This window comes from Chroicocephalus ridibundus, chromosome 6 (genome assembly GCF_963924245.1).
Source record: "Chroicocephalus ridibundus chromosome 6, bChrRid1.1, whole genome shotgun sequence".
Classification (NCBI taxonomy): domain Eukaryota; kingdom Metazoa; phylum Chordata; class Aves; order Charadriiformes; family Laridae; genus Chroicocephalus; species Chroicocephalus ridibundus.
In genome coordinates this window covers 33931578-33947471 of record NC_086289.1, presented here as the reverse complement: position 1 = coordinate 33947471, position 15894 = coordinate 33931578, and the positions used below count along the sequence as shown (strand labels likewise).

Sequence of the window (15894 nt, the reverse complement as noted above, 5' to 3'; positions counted from 1 at the left end):
AAAAACTATACTGTTTCATCTGTCCTCTGCCCCTTGGAAAACCACCACTTCTCTGGCAGAGAAGGTAGAACATAACCCCTCTTTCCTTCTTTCTACAAGATCTGTCTGATTTAAATTGAAAGCTCTGTAGGGTGGGAACTTGTTAGGAACTACTACAAGTATGTGTATTGTAAAGAACTATGTTACATCAACAGTGTTGCAAAAAAAAAAAAAAACAAAAACAAAAACAAAATCAAAGATTGTTATAGCAAAGCCTCGACTGTAGGTCCCAGGAATGACAGTATAATTATTTTTAGAGATGACTATAGCAGTAACTCAACAAGACACGAGAGACCTGAGAAACAGCAAGCCTGATTTAAACCAATGGAAAAGCCAGGAATGCAGAATGGAGACTGTTCTTAATGCACCATATTGCATCTGAACATTTTGTTCCTACCCATCTATCCAAAGCATGACGTTTTGCATTTCATATTAACATTCTGAAGACATTAAAGGATTCTTCAATTTGATGTTCATATGCTGTGTCAGAACACGCACTCTGACTGCTTAGAGAGATGTTATGTCTACCTTTTACTCATCTTCCTTCCTCCAGCCTCCTAACCATCGTCCCTCCCACTCCCAAAAAATCCCTGGGGCTATTTTTATTGGTAGCATTATTTAGTTCAGCAGGAAGATAGTTACAAATACGGTTTGTGGGATTTGAACTTCACTTTGAATTTCTGCAATACCTCAGCTGTTATGCATATGTACTAAGACTGAATGCTAACAAATCATTGCAGTAATACTTGATGTTCATATACAATTTCTCATCTTCAAAGCACTTTAAAATTTCCCAGAGGTTCTACAAAATCTGGGAGAGGGAGGAAGAGATATGGGCAAAAGCCTTTGTTTAGCCTTGGTCTTAACATAAATCATAGTTAGTCCCTTTCTGCTGAGTGCTATAGCAGCAATGTTGTAGTCTTCAGATTTAAGTCTGAAGTGCTAAACAATGCTAAATTACCACTAACACATTTTCACTAAAAAGTATTTAAAATACTCCTTTTTTCATACGGACAGCTCTCTTCAGAAGCTCTGTTCTCACCTTTGAGTTCAAAACCAGGGAAACTTGTGACATTAGCATAATGTGCTGGGAGATGAATTTATGTATCAAAATAAAGGACACTTTGATTTCAGAAAGTTTTGATAACAAAAAAAAAAAATCATATTTCAAAGCAATAAAACAAAAAAGAACATAACCAGGACTCTTCACAATTTTAAAAGAATAAAATCTTTTCAAAAGGTTTTTTTTAAAGGCAAAACTAATAATTCTTCATGAATTCCTTCAGTGTTCAAAGCAGAACAGTTAGCTTTTAACAGCTGAAAGGAAGCTCTCACTAATTTTGCTGGCCAGCGCTGGCAAGAGCAATGCAGAAAAACTTGGAAGCGCATTGTTCCAGAGCTTATCGCTCCTCATCACGTACCAGGGGAAGAGATTTTCCTCAACGCCTGAGACCAAGCAAAATACTCTGCCCGCTGAAAACTTCAAACCATGGTTGGAGGAGAGGGCAGGCGGTGCCCCCTCCTGGCCGCTCCCGGCCGGCACTGCCGAACAAGGACTTGGAGGAAAGAAGGAAAAATGTTTCAAGCGATTTTTTTTTTTTTTTTTAATTTTTTTTTTTGACTGGGCTGAGTCAGGCTTGCAAACTTTTTTCATTATCACCATAAAAAATGGGGATGAAATGAAACAAAAACTAACTCTTTACTTAATGGGAAACAAATCTGAAGTCATAATGAATAAAACATTCTATTTCTCAAATATTCCACTAAACATGTAATTCAATCCAGCCTTTACGCTTGAAAGCATGACTTGCATTCAACATGCTTTCTAGGGCACAGAGTTCTGTAACACAACAATTAGCACAGGCTACGATTTTGAAACATAGACGTTAAACCAGTTCTTCTGAGGTCATTTATTTGGTCGGATTCCTTTTGACTTTGAAACATTCCTATAACCTCTGACAAAATATGGAAACATTCTCAGATGAAAGGTTACGTGCATTCCAGAAAAATTTCCACTGAAATCAAAAGGAACTCTTCTTGAGAACACTCTAAAAGTGCAAGCTCTTAATTTATGTGCTTTTAATATGGTGAAAATAAAGAAGCGTAAGGTATGAAATTTGTTTTAAAACTTAGGAAACAATTTAAAATGAAATAACATACATATGATTAATGAATAACTACACTGAAATGTGTGTAATTAAATGTTAATTAAATTCTCTCTTCATTATATCTGCAGTGCCTCAAAATTATGTTTCTCCCTATGTACTCTCCTAGCAAAATTACCTGAAAAAAGCCATAGGTGTAAAGTAGAATCTGTTAAATATTTCACAACTGGAAAAAGAAAAGAGAATGAAACTACAGCAATTTTTTTTAAATTGAGATTTCTATTCAGAAATAAACTGAACTTCAACATGTTTTAATTACGTATCCTTCTGTTTATAATCTTCTACTTAAGTCTAAACTAAATAATGACACTGGCAGAAGACAGTAAATTTGAGGAACTGGGATGAACTATTTCTAGGTAAATGTTAACAGAGCCATTTTCCTTTACACAAAAATAATTACGTTCAGGCAGGGAGCCAGTCTTCTGTGCACGCCATCCCCTACTGTCCAATTTCTGTAAAATTCAACATCACCTTTCTTATCTGTCTATTTAGGACTTTTTAATTTTTCCGTTCTCAAAGTATAAGCTTCTTCTTGCATTTGCAGCTTTTCATTTATCTCTGCCTGGAAAGAAAATCAGAAGAAAAAAGTGGTTATGATGGAGCTATCTTAGGCTGCACATTGTCTTTGTGGTTTTGACACACTGTAGTGCAGTAAGACAGACATTATCCTACACACCTTCCTGTTTTGCAGACATAATGGTGTTTCAGCCTGTACTTACGTGATAACACTTTATCGTATTACTGTGCACAATCCTGATGTATAGTATGGCTGCCATGAACAGGAAGTGATCTTGGACAGCCATTTTTCATGTGACCTTGTCTTGGGAGATAGGCTAATTTGCCTGTATTCTCAGACAGCCTTTACCAATAAACACCAAATCAGAAAAATTGCTTTGGGATTTGGTTGTTGCCACTGTTTTCCTTTGCTGCAGATGTTCTCTAGTGTAGTACGTTTTATTGAAACACTGCTGAAATTAGAAAGCATTACTGAAAATGAACAATAAAAACCCATATTTCTGTGATGTTGCTTGTCTTTCTTAATTACAAACACAATTATGAATGTGTATCTCATTCTGGAAATCCAGACTGCTGTAGACATGGAGCCTTTCATTTGCAAAGTAACATTTGTGGGGAAGGTACAAGGGTTGTGACATGTTTTAGTGAAATCTTCGGCAGTGATGATGTGTAGCAATCGTTAATTTTATAGTATTTGGCAATGTAGGATCACTGGAGAAAAGGCCACAAATAGTGGGGGTTATGGGGAATTTATCTATATTTCTCAATATCAGCATTCATCATGGCAAAAACACGTGAGAAACAGAAGGAGTACAATGACAGTCTTTCCAAAAGTTGCAAAGTTTTGGTCAAATAACTGGAACGGGTGCAAAGATCCTTTACAGACTCCACATAAACTGATCCAAAACTTGGAGGTACATTCTTAATGGACTTTACGTAATTTTGATAAAGTGAATGGATTTGGCCCACAAAAGCTTGCAGTAACTTGCCGTTTTAGGAACTTTTTGGCTTGCCAGTCCTAGAAATCCCTACTAGTGCTATACTGCAACCTACCAATGAATAACCCCAGCTAAAACCTTTTTGAAGTTCTCAGTAGCTCAGATTAGCATCAAAAAGCTGGAATTTCTATCCCAACTTTTTATCTGTAGAGATGGCCTTCACCATATTCAATCCATCCTCAAGTATCAACAAATATGTCTCTCCCTTTACATTATATATACACTTAGCTGCTTTGCTGTGGAACACTGATCCTCCAGGCTAATCCCCTCTCAGCCACCCCAGCTGCCTTTTCTTTTCCAGTTTTTATATCCCTCTGTCTCTGATTCTACCTTCAGTGGAAATCAGCTGCCACCATACTCACTATGGCTGCTGTTGAGATCACTGAGCGTCAGCACTGTGACTTCAGACTAAAAGTTATTTTCTAGACTCAACTACAGCAAGACACACCTCATGTCCCCTGGAGATGTAGTGCAGATTGTGAAGTCACAGTTCACTCATAACAACAAAATGGTATGAGTTTGACCATGTATCAGGTAAAAATCTAATGATAAGATTAACTCAGAAGTCAACAAACCGAGAAGTCAGGTGATACATTGGTAAAGGACTTTTAAAAACTAAAAGGAAATTATTTCCTGTGATATAACCACAGTTGCAAAGGAAGAAGAAACGGCATTTTTCTAATCTGTGCAGTTTCTGTAAAGAAAAAAAGCTCTTAGCACTACTTCTAATGAAATCAAGTCAAGTGAAAACCACGCATTTCATTTTTCTTGTAGGTGGAGACAGGACTAAGACAACATAGGCCAGGTTCCCTCCTGTTTCTAAAGATGTGTTGAAATGGAATATGAAATCAAATAGGTAGATCTAATGACAGCATCATTATTCCAATTTATATTCCCCATTCATACATAATACATGTAAAGCAATTTATCAATATCACACTATTTTCAGACAATATAAGATATTTAATAAACCGTGGCTTGGTCAGCAGCGTCCAATGTGCTGCACCAAAAGTTTAAAGCGTCTAATGCCACCTGGTTGTGGCAAAGAGGACGAAATTCCACCAGTTCCTGGGTGGAACTGAGTTCTAGCTGGTTTGCTTTCAATAATTGCACATGCTTGAGGGAGCAGTTTATGAAATAACAATGATCTACTCCACTGGTTTTCCACGTGTTTCAATTTGTAGGCCTCCCTGTAGAGAAGCAGATCACCCTACAACAAATTTAAGTCCACTGACAATAGCGTCCTTCCCTTTCATGAGCCCCATAGGAAGAACTCATGGACTCCTCAGAATCTGCAGACCACGTACTGAAACCTCATCTGTTCCTATATGCACCTACCAAATGAAGTCCAGAATTGGCATAAATGTGTTATTTCTCACACAGATTGAAGGATGTGTAACATAGATGTAACTAACAATTTCCGTTTAAGCACACATTGCATATACTCCATCACAGCAGCTAATCCTGAAGCCCCAAAAAGGGATTTTATCACTGACATCACTGAGAGCAGGATTCGGCCCATGTTTCTTAACACATAGTAATGCTGAAGATATATGTTGTTATATTACTGAATATTTTTTATCTTATCACATGTAAGCTGACTAAACTAGGAGTTATTTATAGAGGCTAATTCACATTTTTACAGCATATGGATGTGCTTTTTGCCAGCTTTAGTATGAATACAGTTTATATTCATTAAGGCTGAGCTAGCTAATTAACCATAGACAGAATTAGTGAACAACATTCTAGTAATAGTACCTCAAGGTTGACAATAATTTCATTTGGGATTTCACCCACTGTGGACTTCTGATCTTCATCAGTGACATCAGCCACAGCATCTGCCTCGAAGGACTCTACCTCTGGACAAGGCTCTTCCAGGTAACCTTCCAGGTCTTGATCAGACCCCTAGCAGCAACCAACCACAGGAAATACGCGAGTGAGACTATCTTCCTGCTCTCTAGAAGACCAAACAGCATCAGCCCAAAGACATGTAACAATACATGAAGCCTGCTTTTGAGAACTGCTCTGACAGAGACTGTCAGCGTCTCTCTTTCACTGCCCAGGCCAGGCAGATCCTGAGGTTATGAAGTCGTGTGGGGAGAGCCCAGAGGGGCTGACTCAAATATCCTCTATTGACTGATTAATGCGTTAAAAGCAACTTCGTTTTATCTTGGAAGAGAATGCATGCTATATTCTGGGGAATAAATGTTATTAGTGCCAGGCTCCAATGAGAATAAGAGGAGAGTCATAGAAAAGCACCTTTAAAAAAAAAAAAAAAAGAAAAGAAAAAGAAGGAAAAAACCTCCATACCTTAGATTCTGTCTCTGCGGTTGCTGGTGATATTATGAACGATGAATAAATATCCGTAGGTATGCCTTCTTCCAGCAGAGCAGGGAATGGGGGAACTGCAGGTGGGGCAAGTTCAATCACATACTGGCAGTATTAAAAAAAAAAAAAAGAAAAAAGAAAAAAAAAAAGAAAAAAAGTAATTCAGGTTTAATTATTGCTCAGAGGTTCATTGCAGATTTTTTTAAATGGAATGAAATGGCTGGCAAACAACAAAAAACAATACCTTTTTTGTTACTATCCAGGTGCTCAGAATGGGAAAATATACTGAAAATTATTATAGATCAGCTTTGATTTCTAGCTGCATCTCAAGGGACCCTCTTTATAATACTTGGAAAGAACAGATGATTTTTGTAATTTCATAACACTACAGCTTCTTACTCATGTGGATAATTAAGCTTAGAAAACACCAGAGCTTGGGTAACATGCAGTCTTCCCAACGCAAATTTGTCACTTCTGAACAGGGATCTTGTTGCATTTTGGAATTAAAGGGCCCAGCTGACCACCAGGGTATTCTTTCAAAGGAATCTGCTGGAGTAAAGTTGTAGTGACACTGCATCAAATAAGGCCCTAAGAAAAATATTTTAATATGTGACTGTAATTTAAGAATTGCTAATAGTCCAAGTTTTGCTGCTTCATCAACTTGCTCCCGTTTGTCTTTCCTGTGAACACGGGAACCTCACTGCTATTCTGCTGGCGTGTGAACTGTGGCTCCAGGAGTGCTCTGTCAAGGAAATGGTTTTTCCCCCCCTGGAGTAGCTGGATGAAGCACTCAGTCCTTCCTCAGGCTCTGGCGGGCGATGCAGAAGGCGGCCCTGCATCCTCTAAAGGGACAAGGGTTTGTGTTGTTTTTTTTTTTTAAAAATGGATGACAGAACATACATGCCAAATAGGGCGACGAAAGGCATTTTTGAAGGGGCGGGGAAACAGTATAATACTAAAATGATATGTTTGGGCCCTCTACAATGGGAAGAGCCCACTGAGAATACCAGGCAGATGTTCCAGTTCTGAGTCAGCTATTACAAACATGATTTTGCTTGGATGGTGTAAGTCAACTACATTAATTCACATCAGGGTAATTGCAGCTCCCATAAATTAATTTCCTCATACCTTTGAAATCATAGTGAAGTTGATATTTGGTTTATCTAGTTACTTGCTACTGTTAAACGTGCTGAAAATATTAAAGGTTCTGGACAGTTGCAAAAGTGATAGCAAAAATTGAAAATAGACAGTGGAACCTAGCCATTGTTCTTTATTGTATTAAAAATTCCTTTTGTGGTCCTAAAAGCTTTTCAGAAGTTATGTTTGGACACTTTCATTGTCTTCAAGATTGTCAGAAAGTTTAGGTTTTGCATCAAAATTAAAAAGCCTTATGTTGAGCTAAACGTTATTCTTTCTAAAATAAAAAGCTTTGCTTTCTAATTGTATTTTTTTTAAACTAGAGGTATTTTGATTTAACAAGTATTTCCATTTTTTCTGATTTCTCACCTTATATTTTCTTATTAAAAATATTAGTTGAATTGGATGAGAATTCAAAATTACTTTCTGCTTCTTTAAAATAATGTTTTTTGGTTAGTTAATTAACTATTCACTCTAAATATTTTCTTTATCTAGATTAAATCATTATTCCATTTATTTCCTCCAGTCCAAATTTTAAAAAAATGAAATAATGTAAAAAACTAGACTGGGTTTTTAAAAATCAATTCCTGGCTGATCAAATACATTTTTGTAGCATGGATAACATTTTCAGAGGTTCTGTTTTAGAATAATATTTTTACTTCACTGCGTCCTTTTAAAGAGAGCCATTCTTTACTCATCTGTTCTGTGTCTAATAACAACCCTTGGATCATTAAGAAATAACTAAATTACAGCAGAACTAGTCTCTTTAATGAGCCATAATAGTCTCAACATTTAGCCAAAAGTTTTTTAAAAGACTGGGAAACTTCAATGCAGAATATGAAGTATTTTGTTTAGTAATAATAAGTTTATGAGCAGTATTACAGTTTACAGCCAAAATATAGTGACCTAAAAATGCCATTCTGCATTGCTCCTTCCTATACATTGTGTCCTTAACAAGTCCAGGGGAAAATTAGAACGAATGAATTGTGGTGAGAGCCCGAAGCCAACAAACGTATTTAAATGAATCCTTCTGATGCAATACTTTCCTTTAAAAAATACAATTAAGTCTTTGTATTTCCTTTGAACAAAACCTCATGTTTAATAGCACCAATGGCTCTGTAGTAAAATCTATTTAAAAACAGAGAAGGAGACACAGTAAGTTTCATACAGTTACGGTTAGCTTTAAAAAACGTTGCTAATTTCTGAAGTCTGAGTAAATTTACGGTGAATTACTTCCACTGACCTACATTAAAAAAATCATCCTCCTTTTTTAATTCCTGAAGATTTGTCATTATGTGAGTATTATTCACTATGACAAAGACGTATTACTCAAACTGTCCTCTTGAATCAATATAACTATCGAAATGTGAGAAACAGTTTGGCAGGATGATAATGCCTTAAAATTAATTGGCAATATTTGCCTGCACATTGCGGTCCGAGGGGTGCGTGCGAATTCAAAAATAAAGCAACCGTAAGGCAGTTGCACAAATGTAGAGGGCATATCAGTGGCAGCTACAGATAAAAGGATGCTCCGAAAGAGACTGGAGGGAACAGAAATTACATGCAATATTCTTACTAATCCCTAGGTGTGGTGGGGTGCCAAAAGCCCACTTGAATCGGGACAAGTTAGAGCAGGCTAGAGGCTGCTCTAACATTCAGCAGAGGTTAATGCGGGAAATATCATACAGCGTCACCTTTACTTTCCCACCCCAGTCGCACCAAGCCCCAGCGTAGGCACAGCCGAGGACTGTAGCTGGAGTTCAGGCGCTGCTCACAATGTACAGCCCCATGCCACAATTTTTCTCTGGAATTCTTTCTAGGAAAAGGGTGCATAAAGAGAGGTAAATATAGAAAGTGTCATGTTGTTCTGTACGTAAACCCACATACTTTTCTCGTTGTTGAGAGCCAGCAAATTACCTTTTTACAAATGTAGGCAGAGCAAAGACAATAAAATAGTATACAGGAAAATTTCTAAAACAGAATAATGGCAGGAAAGAAGATTGGTAAAACGTTCTAATAAATGAGTTCCACAGATGTGGTAGTTATTATAAAATTAGCTTTGCATAACTTACCAATATACCGTTACATTTTCCCCCAGATGTTATCTGTTACTTAAATTAATTTTGCTTAAGTTACTATTATTGCAGATTTTATCCACACAGTATTTTATTATTTAAGTTTCTGTGGCATAAAACAAGCCCCGGCTGATAGCATTACTTTTAATAATATATGTAAGAGGTTTTAGTATTATACAAATGGCTGCTGGGTATATCTTAATAGTCATAGCACAGAACGTCTGCTCTCAAAATATTATGTAGATTAAAACCAGCTATTTACTTACACTCTAATTCAAGTCATTGGAAAGGTTTGCAGTATTTATGTATGTGGTATGAAGGCAAACAATCTACTCAGGGAATAAATATCAGAGTTTGGAAATTAGCAAAGCTAAGGTCAAGGTCAGTTTGGATTTACTAACATACTTGCTGAAAATTAGAATTTATAGTTTATGCCTAGCTATTTCACAAATGAGAAAAGAGACTGAGGGAGTGGTGTATTTGCCTCTTTGATACAAGGCCTTTGTATCATAGAAATATTTTAAAACCACCTTTTCAGCTTAATATTAACTGAAATTCTGTACTCTTCTCCACAGAGTCTTAACATAAATTCCCCTTAGCTAATCTTACCAAACACAGGAAAATAATTATTTATAAGGATTGGAAAAAATCAGTAGGGACCCTTTATAAAGCCTTGTAACATCTTTCAAGGCCTTTCAATGGATATGGATTTGATTTTATATGAATGATAAATGCATTTTAAAAGGGTGGTTTTTGTGTGTTATTCTCCATATTCCTATCATCTCTGTAGTTTCTAATTGTATGCCATAGGACCTTATGCTACCAGAGACCTGCACAGACTTCTCTCTTACATATGATCATATGTGAGATTTGCTATGAACCAAAATATTTAATACAGGATTTACATTAGTTTGCCATTCATACTAAGCATGCCCAGCTACACACCTACAAATGCGCTGAATTTCAGCTGCTGGAATAAAAGGCATTTACAAGATATGGTTTGTTAGCTGCCTGTATTTCATGTGGTTGAATTTGAATGAATAACTAATGGCCAGAGATGCACTGTCTCACACTGACTCAAACCAGCCCGCCTTTGTTTTTTTTCCCCCTCTTTAACCTGCCAGCATACACAAACACAACAAATCCACCCTACTTGCCTTCTGAGGCATCGCCCACCAGTGTTCTCACAGGTGAGGAGGTTTCTGGGAGGCTGCTGGTAGCCCTACAAATACATTTGCCATCCTATTTTGCAGCAGTGCTATACGCAAGGTCTGAAGGATACTATGAAGCACTCAAAAACTTAATCCAGATGTATGATCTGTGCGGTGTGACTGAGATGGCAGAGCTTCCTTCTGAACTCCTTCACTGTACACGTTTGTATTAATATTTAAAGTAGAATTAAGATCAATGTGGGACTAAACTTGGCCTCTGAAGTATGTTCCCTGGTTGCTAGTGATGCACATGGAAATTCTGTGTGCATGTTCCTGGGCAGGAGTTTTCAAACCACTATTCCTTAAATGAGACAAAAGTTCAGTAAGTCAAAGGTATACTTTATGCTCTTTTTCCTGCATTTCAGAATTCAAGTTAATACGTTTTAAAGATACTTTTCCATGTTTCTGAGCTGAGATGAGAATCAACTTTGTTGACAATACATCAGTAATTAATCTAGTCCAAAATAGCTATCTGAAGCAATTTGGTGCCTACATTGACAAAACAGGATCTACTCCTCCCCCCAGGAAGCTGTAAATCAGTCAGTGACATCTGGCCTCAAGGACATCAGAGTCATCTGAAATGTGGTAATTTATATTAATGAACATCAATATTAATTTTTAAATAAAAAGAATTTGCCACTGCCATTATGTTTACATAAGGAATATTATTTATAGCTTGTGTTCCTCCTTTCCTACATTTTGCCCATAAATTATTGTAAGGAAACACGCTGTCACAGTTATAAATATTTTTCCTTGGAGTTAAAGCTTTTACATATCCTCTTACTGTTTTCAGTAACTATATGAGGGCAACGACCAGGATTTTCTTGCTACTCCAGGAACTGCTGCCAATTTTAATGCTCGACTGAGTAGAAAAGGGTGCTTCTACAAAAACAACCAAAGCCTTCCTCTCTAGAGATATCTTAATGCAGAATGCCTTTAATACCTAGACGCTGTAAGAATATCCTAACATACCAGAAAAAAAATAACACTGATTTTACTGGGCTGCAATCATCTACTTCTGCTTTTACCAAGCTTCCAATTATTACTGCCAATTCACAGATTATTTAGAAAGACAAAATAAGAGACGTCCAAAAAAAAAAAAATCCCCAGTTGGCTTTCATGCTGAGGACACATCTCTAAATGATTCACCTTGGAATGGTCACTCTAAATTCACATTGTGTTTAGCATTGCCAAATCTCCTAGAGTTATGGGATTACAAGAGAATCTCAGCTTTCATTTAAAAATAAAGTTAGTGTCTAGCTCTTATGGTTGCAGAGGAAAGACTGAAAACAAATCTTGAAAGCTCAAAAGCTAGACTGCAAGCAAAAGGAACCAAACAACAATTCTTTTTAAGCACATCTCATGATTTTTTGGGATCTGTCTCACCATTTTAAAATGCTTGAGGTTAACAAAATCCTTTTAAAAACAATGCATACAGATTTTGAGGAGGGATGAGGATTTATTTTTAGTACCTGAAAGTGTGACTCTTGCATGTCAGGACTCTTCAAAGTGCCATCCCCCCTTTCCAGTTCAAGGGCACCCATCAAACAAGCAAAGAGAAGGCAGGTCCTAATCTGGCTGTACAGTTATACTCAACAGGGATCTAATGCCATTTAAAAAAAATAAAAGTAATCAAGAGTCTTTCCCATAGCAACCACCTTGCTGGATCTACAAATATTTTAAAAAAAGTAAGTTTATTTTTACTACTCATGTGATCACATTAGAAAACCATGAAAGTATGTTCTGTTGAGCCCAACGCACAACAGGCAGTCTAATACATTGGAGGCATATGCCTTATCAGGCCAGAGCTTTACATTTCCTTGTGCATCCCTTTTTCCAAATCATTTGATTAGGAAAAATCTGAAGTGAATGCTAAAAACATTACGATAGAAGTATGACAGTATATTTGGCCAGGTGCATTTTGATACCTCTTTCTGAGAGGAGGCTTCATACATTTTATAAGGACTTGCCGCAGTCTTATACACGGAGAAAAATTTGCATGAGAGCATGTGCCTTTGGCAACAAAGTGGCCTATAAGAATTAAATTGCTTAGAGGGATGGTATTCATCACACCTGCTTTAGGGCCTTTGTCAACCCCCTAAACCCCTCCTTGCAGTAAGTGCAAAGATGACTGTATCTCCTGAGGGAAAGTCAGAGCAACCAAGACAAATTAAGTACTTAACAATTGCTTAATATACCTGCGTTGGTCCACAGCAAGCACAGGCTGTTACCTCTCCCACTGAGCTCCCATTTTGCTCCCATGAGCATAAAATGCTAATGTAGACATGCCTATCTCCAGCATGTATGTCTATCTCTGGCATGTCTCACACTGTGTACATGCTAGTTAGAGCAGGCGTGTGTAGGGAGCTGTGTGTTACCCCCACCGGATTTCTCTTCATTCATTAAGCATAGTTGTTAGGCTTTATGTAAACATTGAGTACAATATACGCGAAAGAAAGGCACTAAGGAGATTCACAAAAAACTAGGAAAACTTTGAAAGAAACCTTTGAAACAAAAAGGGTTCAAGGAGTGATTGGGAGCTGCTGCTGAGAAAATCTGAGAGCAGAAAAAGATTTTTTTTGCCATTGATACAGTAATGTGTAACCACTGCCTCAAGCTGGAGAGAGGTCCCACCTCCTGCCTTTGTCCGCTGCCACTCTTGGACAGCCTTCCCTTCCTATCCATTCCCTCCAAAACTAGAATTTTCGCCATGCAAGACTGGTCATGGACAAGTCCCTCACACAACTGCCCCATGACCCGTACATTCCTGCACCACCAATTGACAAAGCAAGAAGCTCTCTCCAAACTCCTCTCAGTCATCAGGTGCATTAGATGCAAATAGGCTTGTCTATATTGATTCACCCCTAGCTGACGCTACAGAAAAAGCTGCTCTAACATTTAAAAGGTTACATTAAAAACAAACCAAAACAAAAACCCAACAACCTAGAGAGTATTGATTCTGAGCTAAGAGGAAAAAAAAAAATTGCTCACACAATTTAAAAACTACAATATAGATTTTTTTTTTTAAAATATGCTACATTAGAAAACTTTTCAGGATGTACAGTCACATAAAAATGGGGAACTTGCATTCTTTGTTATTAGACCTAAAACATAAAGTCTTTACTTGACTGTGTAAGTTTCTGTTAAAACAACAATTTGTCCTGTGGACTGTAAATTCAATTACTGTTTTTATTGGAATCACATTTTTCTTTGGAAACAATCATGCAGAAAAACAACCAGTAACTTAGACATCTTAAAAACATCTTAAAACAGGCATGGCTTTGAGAACAAATAAGTTATGGTAATTCTTCCACTGTGAACTGCAATGTTTTTTAAATCCATTTCCATATTTTTAATTAACACCTAGTTCAAAAAAAAAAATCTTACTGTAGGTCATTTTAATCACAAATGGGAAAACAAATTTACTTTATCAGAAAATTGACTCGACACTATTTTAGGGACTTATTTTTCATGTTTTTATCATCAAAATTAAGTTATTAACATACATTTTCCAATTTGGGAATGCAGAAGTAAGGCAATTTTTTCTCTCAAATTTCAGAGTTACAGTTTTCAGTCACCTCTCTATGTGAAACTAGTCTATTTTTGCACCAGAATATTTGATCAGTACCCACAAAACCCCACAGAAGTCTAAAATATCAGTCCTTCTTTACAATTGCGTTTCCATATAGCTTGAATCTGCAGTATTCTAACCATAGTCTGTTAGTCAAAAGAAACCACCACTTCCTTATATCACACTTGACTTTCATATCCCATTGTAAACAGCCTCTCCTTATTACAGTACATGTTCATAAATCTGTTTATACTGGATCTCAGTTTGAATGCTGGGGTTGGTTTTAACTCTCTCTTATAATACTGTCATTCACATTAAATAAAAATGCAGTTGTGGATAGGGGCAGGGTTGGTCTGATGAACGCAAGAGTTAAACAAAGCTTTGTTTCAGCATAGCTTGGCTTGGTGGGTGATGCAAAATCTAATAATTTCCTCTTGGTAAACTGCCAAAGCCAACCACACCTTGAATGATGTGAGGTTGTTTTTGAGACGCTAACATCTCCTTTCAGATTATCTCCTCCCACTTTGACTTGGAAGGTTTCTGAGAAGAAGAGTCATTTCCATTTCTGTTGGGGCATGAAATGGTTTCTGGTGAAAAAGCGCATAAATCTCATTCTGCTTTGACTTGTTAAGAAGCTCATGACAAACTGTAAAATCAAATGTGGATATTTCAAAATTTCTTTAAACAAAGGATGAGAAGAAACAAGCATTTCTACTGAATCATTTCTCCCCAAATAAAAAAAAAAAACACAGAACCAAAAAACAAACCAACACTCACTTCTTATACCTTATAAACTCTAAGTTAACTTCATCTTTTAAAAAACACACACAAGTAACGAAACCAACAAACATCTGACATTTGTTCAAAGGAGGTTTCCTCAATCATACAGAATTTTAACACAAGTCAGGACTAAGAGCAAATGCTTCAAACTTTGAAGTGAAAATCTTGAGTCGGCTATAGAATAAGTGAATATGAAGGGTACTGGGTTGAATTGTACACTATAGGCTTTCCTCTCCTCCCCTTGTGTTTTGTTTTTTTGAGAAACTCTGTTCTACAAAAATAAGCAAAGACAATGTCATCACAAAGTTAGCACACAGTTTGCTGATGAGATAAAGACAACATGCCCATGATGGTCAGCTTTTGATGGAAAAAAATGAAGCAATGATGTCAAAGGGATTTATCTATTTATTCCTTTTAGCAGCACCTTTTCCCTGGCAGCTTTCCTAAATAGCAACATCATAACTACCTAGAGGGAGCGAACACCAAATAGCAGTGCCTTCTTTCTTAAGAATGCACAGCTATACCCAGAAACATGACATTGACTACTCTCAAGCTGCTGTCTTTCGATCTAACCCTCAGATGAAAACACCTATCAGGAACATCAAATGTGTCTGGACTGCCAAGCAGGGAAGTTGAGGAGAGGGTAGAAAAATCACTAATGGCTGGAAAGCTCAGCTGGCAATAGAGAGAAAGGCAGGGTGGATGGGGACACAGGAATTAAATTGGTCCTGTGGAAGGAAAGACTTATTCAGCAGCTGAGGGAAAAGCGTGGGTCAATGTGCAGAGGAAGAGAGCAGGAGCAATGGGAAGTAGCTTACAACAGAGTCAAACGCCTCGCATGCAGAGGAGAAGCAGCGTGGCTGAACAGATCTATCTCCACCACGCCGGTAGCAGAGTGCAATGCTGAACTGTAACAATTATTATTCTAGCCTCAGACTCCCCTTTGGCCCCAACTGCCAAGTATGCCAGACTGTATGAAGCAGCTGAATGTCCTGTGTGGCTCCAACAGAATCTCTTGTCACCAAACCAAGATTTTAACTTACTTCTCCAATACTTTCATAACCCGAAGACCAT

The 15894-nt window shown here is 37.3% G+C and overlaps 1 protein-coding gene across 4 annotated transcripts in view; it reads right to left on the bottom strand.

Moving 5' to 3' along the window:
- Positions 1–1955: 1955 nt before the first annotated feature.
- CABCOCO1 (ciliary associated calcium binding coiled-coil 1) overlaps positions 1956–15894 on the bottom strand; it is a 52280-nt gene continuing 38341 nt past the window's right edge. For all 4 annotated transcript variants that reach the window (XM_063339803.1, XM_063339806.1, XM_063339802.1 and 1 more), the window contains 3 exons: positions 6029–6151; positions 5477–5623; positions 1956–2766 (listed from right to left, as the gene is read on the bottom strand). In XM_063339803.1, the coding sequence (XP_063195873.1) occupies positions 2689–2766; positions 5477–5623; positions 6029–6151 (348 nt within the window). In that variant the 3' untranslated portion in view covers positions 1956–2688. The remainder of the gene's footprint in view (positions 2767–5476; positions 5624–6028; positions 6152–15894) is intronic.